Genomic DNA, 8,287 nt, shown 5'->3' with positions numbered 1-8,287 from the left:
TTCCTCTCTCTGGGATTGGTGGGCGATTCCTCTCTCTGGGATTGGTGGGCGGTCCCTCTCTCTGGGATTGGTGGGCGGTCCCTCTCTCTGGAATTGGTGGGCTGTCCCTCTCTCTGGGATTGGTGGGCGGTTCCTCTCTCTGGGATTGGTGGGCGGTTCCTCTCTCTGGAATTGGTGGGCGGTTCCTCTCTCTGGAATTGGTGGGCGGTCCCTCTCTCTGGAATTGGTGGGCGGTCCCTCTCTCTGGAATTGGTGGGCGGTCCCTCTCTCTGGAATTGGTGGGCTGTCCCTCTCTCTGGGATTGGTGGGCGGTCCCTCTCTCTGGGATTGGTGGGCGGTTCCTCTCTCTGGGATTGGTGGGCGGTTCCTCTCTCTGGGATTGGTGGGTGGGCGATTCCTCTCTCTGGGATTGGTGGGCGGTTCCTCTCTCTGGGATTGGTGGGCGGTCCCTCTCTCTGGGATTGGTGGGCGGTCCCTCTCTCTGGAATTGGTGGGCGGTCCCTCTCTCTGGAATTGGTGGGCGGTCCCTCTCTCTGGGATTGGTGGGCGGTTCCTCTCTCTGGGATTGGTGGGCGGTTCCTCTCTCTGGAATTGGTGGGCGGTCCCTCTCTCTGGAATTGGTGGGCGGTCCATCTCTCTGGGATTGGTGGGCGGTTCCTCTCTCTGGGATTGGTGGGTGGGCGATTCCTCTCTCTGGGATTGGTGGGCGGTTCCTCTCTCTGGGATTGGTGGGCGGTTCCTCTCTCTGGGATTGGTGGGCGGTCCCTCTCTCTGGGATTGGTGGGCGGTTCCTCTCTCTGGAATTGGTGGGCGGTCCCTCTCTCTGGAATTGGTGGGCGGTCCCTCTCTCTGGAATTGGTGGGCGGTTCCTCTCTCTGGAATTGGTGGGCGGTCCCTCTCTCTGGAATTGGTGGGCGGTCCCTCTCTCTGGGATTGGTGGGCGGTTCCTCTCTCTGGGATTGGTGGGCGATTCCTCTCTCTGGGATTGGTGGGCGGTCCCTCTCTCTGGAATTGGTGGGCGGTTCCTCTCTCTGGAATTGGTGGGCGGTCCCTCTCTCTGGAATTGGTGGGCGGTCCCTCTCTCTGGAATTGGTGGGCGGTTCCTCTCTCTGGGATTGGTGGGCGGTTCCTCTCTCTGGAATTGGTGGGCGGTCCCTCTCTCTGGGATTGGTGGGCGATTCCTCTCTCTGGGATTGGTGGGCGGTTCCTCTCTCTGGGATTGGTGGGCGATTCCTCTCTCTGGGATTGGTGGGCGGTTCCTCTCTCTGGGATTGGTGGGCGGTTCCTCTCTCTGGGATTGGTGGGCGGTCCCTCTCTCTGGGATTGGTGGGCGGTTCCTCTCTCTGGGATTGGTGGGCGGTTCCTCTCTCTGGGATTGGTGGGCGGTTCCTCTCTCTGGGATTGGTGGGCGGTCCCTCTCTCTGGGATTGGTGGGCGGTTCCTCTCTCTGGGATTGGTGGGCGATCCCTCTCTCTGGGATTGGTGGGCGATTCCTCTCTCTGGAATTGGTGGGCGATTCCTCTCTCTGGGATTGGTGGGCGGTCCCTCTCTCTGGGATTGGTGGGCGGTTCCTCTCTCTGGGATTGGTGGGCGGTTCCTCTCTCTGGAATTGGTGGGCGGTCCCTCTCTCTGGGATTGGTTGGCGGTCCCTCTCTCTGGGATTGGTGGGCGGTTCCTCTCTCTGGGATTGGTGGGCGATTCCTCTTTTGGATTGGTGGGCGGTCCCTCTCTCTGGGATTGGTGGGTGGGCGTTCCCTCTCTCTGGGATTGGTGGGTGGGCGTTCCCTCTCTCTGGGATTGGTGGGCGGTCCCTCTCTCTGGGATTGGTGGGCGGTCCCTCTCTCTGGGATTGGTGGGCGGTCTCTCTCTCTGGGATTGGTGGGCGGTCCCTCTCTCTGGGATTGGTGGGTGGGCGTTCCCTCTCTCTGGGATTGGTGGGTGGGCGTTCCCTCTCTCTGGGATTGTTGGGCGGTCCCTCTCTCTGGGATTGTTGGGCGGTCCCTCTCTCTGGGATTGGTGGGCGGTCTCTCTCTCTGGGATTGGTGGGCGGTCCCTCTCTCTGGGATTGGTGGGCGGTCCCTCTCTCTGGGATTGGTGGGCGGTCCCTCTCTCTGGGATTGGTGGGCGATTCCTCTTTTGGATTGGTGGGCGGTCCCTCTCTCTGGGATTGGTGGGTGGGCGTTCCCTCTCTCTGGGATTGGTGGGTGGGCGTTCCCTCTCTCTGTGGATTGGTGGGCGGTCCCTCTCTGTGGGATTGGTGGGCGGTCCCTCTCTCTGTGGATTGGTGGGCGGTCCCTCTCTCTGTGGATTGGTGGGCGGTCCCTCTCTCTGGGATTGGTGGGCGATCCCTCTCTCTGGGATTGGTGGGCGGTCCCTCTCTCTGGGAGTGGTGGGCGGTTCCTCTCTCTGGGATTGGTGGGTGGTCCCTCTCTCTGGAATTGGTGGGCGGTCCCTCTCTCTGGGATTGGTGGGCGGTCCCTCTCTCTGTGGATTGGTGGGCGGTCCCTCTGTCTGGGATTGGTGGGCGGTCCCTCTCTCTGGGATTGGTGGGCGGTCCCTCTCTCTGGGATTGGTGGGCGGTCCCTCTTTCTGGGAGTGGTGGGCGGTTCCTCTCTCTGGGATTGGTGGGCGGTCCCTTTCTGTGGATTGGTGGGCGGTCCCTCTCTCTGGGATTGGTGGGCGATTCCTCTTTTGGATTGGTGGGCGGTCCCTCTCTCTGGGATTGGTGGGTGGGCGTTCCCTCTCTCTGGGATTGGTGGGTGGGCGTTCCCTCTCTCTGTGGATTGGTGGGCGGTCCCTCTCTGTGGGATTGGTGGGCGGTCCCTCTCTCTGGGATTGGTGGGCGATCCCTCTCTCTGGGATTGGTGGGCGGTCCCTCTTTCTGGGAGTGGTGGGCGGTTCCTCTCTCTGGGATTGGTGGGCGGTCCCTTTCTGTGGATTGGTCGGTGTGATAATTTATTTTCCTCCTTCCAGGATGAAGCCTCTTCCTCTGGATATGGAGGATCTGGCGAGGAGCCTCCCGGGAGGTCAGAGACCCCAACACATGCAGGTATTCCCCTCCCCCTCCTCCTCCCAGCAAACATGGATGTCAGAAGGTCATGTCGGCCCCCAGAGGGTGATTGTGATGAGGAGGTCCATGTTGGTAAAAATAAAATAAGGGTGACGGAGCAGAGGGGTGGAGTCAACAGGAGGAGAGGAAGGGCAGAGAGGCGGAGTCAGGGAAGAGAGATGGGGTGAAAAGGCTGGGAGGCGGTATCAGAGAGGCAGTGTCATAGAGCAGAGAGGTGGGATTATAGTACATACAGGCAATGTCATAGGGCAGAGAGGCGTGGTCAGAGGACAGAGAGGCGTGGTCAGAGGACAGAGAGGCGTGGTCAGAGGACAGAGAGGCAGTGTCATAGGGAAAATAGGCAGGTAATTAGGGCGGAGAGGCGGTGTCTTAGGGCAGAGAGGCGGTGTCTTAGGGCAGAGAGGCGGAGTCATAAGGTAGAGAGATGGTGTCATCGGGCTAGGAGGTGGGAGCAGAGAGGTGGGATCATAGTACATAGAGGCAGTGTCTTAGGGCAGAGAGGCGCGGTCAGAGGACAAAGAGGCGTGGTCAGAGGACAGAGAGGCGGTGTCATAGGGAAAATAGGCAAGTTAATAGGGCGGAGAGGCGGTGTCATAGGGCAGAGAGGCGGTGTCATAGGGCGGAGAGGCGTTGTCATAGGGCAGAGAGGCATGGTCAAAAGGCGAAGAGGCAGTATTATAGGGCAGAGAGGCGGGGTTAGGACATAAAGGCGGGGTCATAGGGTAGAAAGGCATGGTCACATAATAGAGTGGTGGTGTCATAGGGTGGAGAGGCGGGGTCATAGGACAGAAAGGTGGGGTCATAGGGCGGAGAGGCGGGGGTCATAGGACAGAAAGGCGGGGTCATATGATGGAGAGGCGGGGTCATAGGGCAGAAAGGTGGGGTCCTAGGGTAGAGAGGAGGTAATCGGTAAAAAATCCTGATTACCTCCCCAGTGTAGGACAATGTTACTATGGCAACACTCTGTTGCTCTGGTCACAACTTTAAAAATCTCGCCATGCCTCCTACTAAATCCCTCAGACTGTCTACTTTCCAAACAGGGGTGATTTGGGGGTATTTGTACTCTCCTGGTGTATTCGGGCCTCAGGAAATGATCGGCTGTCAGTACAGAGACTCCGGAAAATATTCCGCGCTTTACTTCTTCCACATTTTATATTACAGCCGTATTCCAACATGGAATAAATTCCTTATTTTCCTCAAAATTCTATAAACCCCTCCCCCATAATGACAATGTTAGAGAAGTTTGTGTGAAATCTTTGCAAATTTATTAAAAATAAAAGGAAAAAAATCCCATGTACATAAGTATTCACACCCTTTGCCATGTACATAAGTATTCACACCCTTTGCTCAATACTTTGGTGAAGCTCCTTTGGCACCAATTCCAGCCTCCAGTATTTCTGAGTATGATGCTACAAGCTTGGCACTCCTATTTTTGGGCAGTTTCTCCCATTCTTCTTTGCAGGACCTCTCAAGCTCCATCAGGTTGGATGGGGGAGGGTCGGTGCACAGCCATTTTCAGATCTCTCCAGAGATGTTCAATCGGGTTCAAATCGGGGCTCTGGCTGGGCCACTCAAGGACATTTACAGAGTTGTCCCGTAGTCACTCCTTTGTTATCTTGGCTGTGTGCTTAGGGTCGTTGTCCTGTTGGAAGATGAACCTTCGCCCCAGTCTGAGGTCCAGAGCGCTCTGGAGAAGGTTTTCATCAGGGATGTCTCTGTACATTGCTGCATTCATCTTTCCCTCCATCCTGACTAGTCTCCCAGTTCCTGCCGCTGAAAAACATCCCCACAGCATGATGCTGCCACCACCATGCTTCACAGTAGGGTTTCGTTAATCGTGATTGTAGTTGTAATTAAATACCACCAAAAGAAAGCTCTGTTTGAATGACAATTACTCAGTCATGCTACACTGTACCCGTATGAGATTTTTTAACCTTTTTTTCACACAAAGTGTGACAGTGCTGAAAATTGGCCTGGGCAGGAAGGGGGGGGATATGGTATTAAATGGGTTAATCTTCCCAGCACTCTGCTGGATTGCACTGGGCACATGCATAGTCTGCATGTCCATATTGGGCATCAAGCCACGCCTCCCCCCTGCTCAGGGTAGCACACCGCGGTTTTCACACACTCAGCGGATCTCCCCGTCGGACATCCTCCTACTTCCTTGGGATCAGTCCCATAGACTTGCTTCGTCTTTTCCACATCAGCAACGCTGCACCGATCTCCCCCCGATCCTGGAGTGCCCTGTATTCTCACAGACTGATGCCCCCACTTGACCATAGGGTGACACTGCAGCCTTTCTGGACCCTGGAGCAAGTAAAGATCCCATACCCTGCTTGACCACACTCCAAGCATGGTACTGGAGGCCGAGCCTCAACTCCATGGCAGCTCCTTGGACCCCATCACTGCACCTGGGTTCCTGGCAGCTCCTTGGACCCCGTCGCTGCACCTGGGTTCTTGGCATCTCCTTGGACCCCATTGCTGCACCTGGGTTCTTGGCAGCTCCTTGGACCCCATTGCTGCACCTGGGTTCTTGGCAGCTCCTTGGACCCCATTGCTGCACCTGGGTTCTTGGCAGCTCCTTGGACCCCATTGCTGCACCTGGGTTCTTGGCAGCTCCTTGGACCCCATTGCTGCACCTGGGTTCTTGGCAGCTCCTTGGACCCCATCACTGCACCTGGGTTCTTGGCAGCTCCTTGGACCCCATCACTGCACCTGGGTTCTTGGCAGCTCCTTGGACCCCATCACTGCACCTGGGTTCTTGGCAGCTCCTTGGACCCCATTGCTGCACCTGGGTTCTTGGCAGCTCCTTGGACCCCATTGCTGCACCTGGGTTCTTGGCAGCTCCTTGGACCCCATTGCTGCACCTGGGTTCATGGCAGCTCTTTGGACCCCATTGCTGCACCTGGGTTCTTGGCAGCTCCTTGGACCCCATCGCTGCACCTGGGTTCCTGGCAGCTCCTTGGACCCCATCGCTGCACCTGGGTTCTTGGCAGCTCCTTGCACCCCATTTCTGCAGCTGGGTTCTTGGCAGCTCCTTGGACCCCATCGCTGCACCTGGGTTCATTTTGCTAAGGACAACATCCTTCACTTTGCCCTTAATTGAGGTTAACAGGACCAGTTTGCACCAGTCCACACCCTGCCGGGTTCTCTGGCCTTGCCGCGAGGTTGCCCGGGTGGTAAAATGCCCTCTACCCATATTATCACCTCGCTGACCAATCAGTATTTGTTTGCTAGAAAATTACTTAGAACCCCAAAACATTCTTTATACATATTTCTTTTTTTTTTTTTTTTTATCAGAGACTCTAGGGAAAAAAATGGCAATCATTGCAATTTTTTTATGTCACGGTATTTGCGCAGCGGTTTTTCAAACGCAATTTTTGGGGGAAAAAATACTTTAATGAATTTTAATGCAAAAAAAAAAAAATTACCCAATTTTTATTTTTTTTGTAAAATATAAAAGATGATGTTGCGCTGAGTAAATAGATACCTAACGTGTCACACTTTAACCGCTTGCCGACCGCCGCAAGTAGATTTACTGCAGCGGTCAGCCCCTGCCAGGCAGAGTGACGTTAATTAACGTCACTAGCCTGGGAGGGTCTGGGGAGCGAGCGCGCGCCCGTGCGGTCACGGACCCCCCCGCGCGTGTGACCAGCGGACCCGATGTCCGCCGGCCACTCGGCGATCGGCGGGGGAGAGGGAGAAAGTCAGGCAGCTTGTGTAAACAAGCCACCTGTCATTCTCCTCGCTGTAAAGACACTGATCACATGGATCTACTATGTAGATCCGTTGATCAGTGTCCTTACAGCTCAAGCCACAGCCAATCACAGTAAGAATCACGCCCCTAGGGACACACACAGCCCCTCCCTCCCAAATAAAGTTAACCCCTTCACTGCCAGTGTATTTTTACAGTAACAGTGCATATGTATAGCACTGATTACTGTAGTAATGTCACTGGTAACCCCAAAAGTGTCAAAAATGTCAGTCAAGGGTCCGATCTGTCCGCCCCCAATGTCGCAGTCCCGCAAAAAAAATCGCAGATCGCCGCCATTACGCGTTTAAAAAAAAAAACAACAAAAATGACAAAAATCTTTCCCTTTGTTAGTAAACGCGATAACTTTTGCGCAAACCAATCAAAATACGCTTATTGCGATTTTTTTTTTTTTTACCAAACATATGTAGCATAAAACAAATTGGCCAAAAATGTTAAAAAATTTAGATTTTTACATTTTTTTTTTGGGGAATTTCATATAAAAAAAAGTGAAAAATATTGTTATTTTTGCAAAATTGACGCTCTTTTTTTGTTTATAGCGCGTGATCAAAAAACCGCACAGGTGATCAAATACCACCAAAAGAAAGCTCTGTTTGTGGGGGAAAAAAGGACATCAAATTCGTTTAGGTACAGCGTTGCACGACCGCGCAATTGTCCGTTAAAGTCACGCAGTGCCGAATCGCAAAATACCCCCTGGTCTTTTAGCAGGAAAATCCTCCGGGGCTTAAGTGGTTAAAATTGCGCACGGCCGTGGAATGGTGACAAACTACGATACTTAAAAAAAATCTCCATAGGCAATGCAATAAAAAAAAACTAATTTTCTCTCACAGGTTACCAGTTTGGATCTACAAAGGTCCAGCGCTAGAATTATTGTTCTTGCTCTAACATTTGTGGCGATCCTCGCGTGTGGATCAATATGTGTGCGACTTACGTATGCATTCCCTTCTGCCCACAAGCACAGAGGGATGGGGGCACTTTAAATTATTTTTTTTTTTCTTATTTTTACACTGCCTTTCATTTTTTTTTATATTTATTTTACTTTACGCTGTCCCTTGAATTTTTTTTTCCTATATTATACTTTCCCTTACATTATTTTTTTTTTCTTATTTTATTTTTACACTGTCCCTTTTTTTTTTTATCACTTTTATTCCTATTATAAGGAATGTGGATGACCGGTCCTCTTTATATCCAGGAGAAGGCGCTCCACTTGTAAGGACCAGCGGCCAGAGTCCCTCTTTAACCACTTGACCACCGGAGGATTTTGCTGTCTTACGTCCGGGCCACTTTTTGCGATTCGGCGCTGTGCGACTTTAACTGACAATTGCGCGGTCGTGCGACGCTGTACCCAAACGAAATTGACGTCCTTTTTTTCCCACAAACAGAGCTTTCTTTTGGTGGTATTTGATCACCTGTGCGATTTTTACTTTTTGCGCTATAAACAAAAA

General features: G+C 53.1%; 1 protein-coding gene across 1 annotated transcript in view; it reads left to right on the top strand.

Moving 5' to 3' along the window:
- Positions 1 to 2,956: 2,956 nt before the first annotated feature.
- MEIOSIN (meiosis initiator) overlaps positions 2,957 to 8,287 on the top strand; it is a gene marked incomplete at its 3' end in the record, with an annotated part of 45,569 nt that continues 40,238 nt past the window's right edge. The window contains exon 1 of the mRNA XM_082263298.1: positions 2,957 to 3,049. Within this exon, the coding sequence (XP_082119424.1) occupies positions 2,975 to 3,049 (75 nt within the window). The 5' untranslated portion in view covers positions 2,957 to 2,974. The remainder of the gene's footprint in view (positions 3,050 to 8,287) is intronic.

This window comes from Pelophylax lessonae, assembly GCF_965119305.1.
Source record: "Pelophylax lessonae genome assembly, chromosome: 7".
Lineage (NCBI taxonomy): Eukaryota > Metazoa > Chordata > Amphibia > Anura > Ranidae > Pelophylax > Pelophylax lessonae.
Note: the sequence above shows the minus strand (reverse complement) of the source record. Positions and strands in the feature narration are given on the sequence as shown.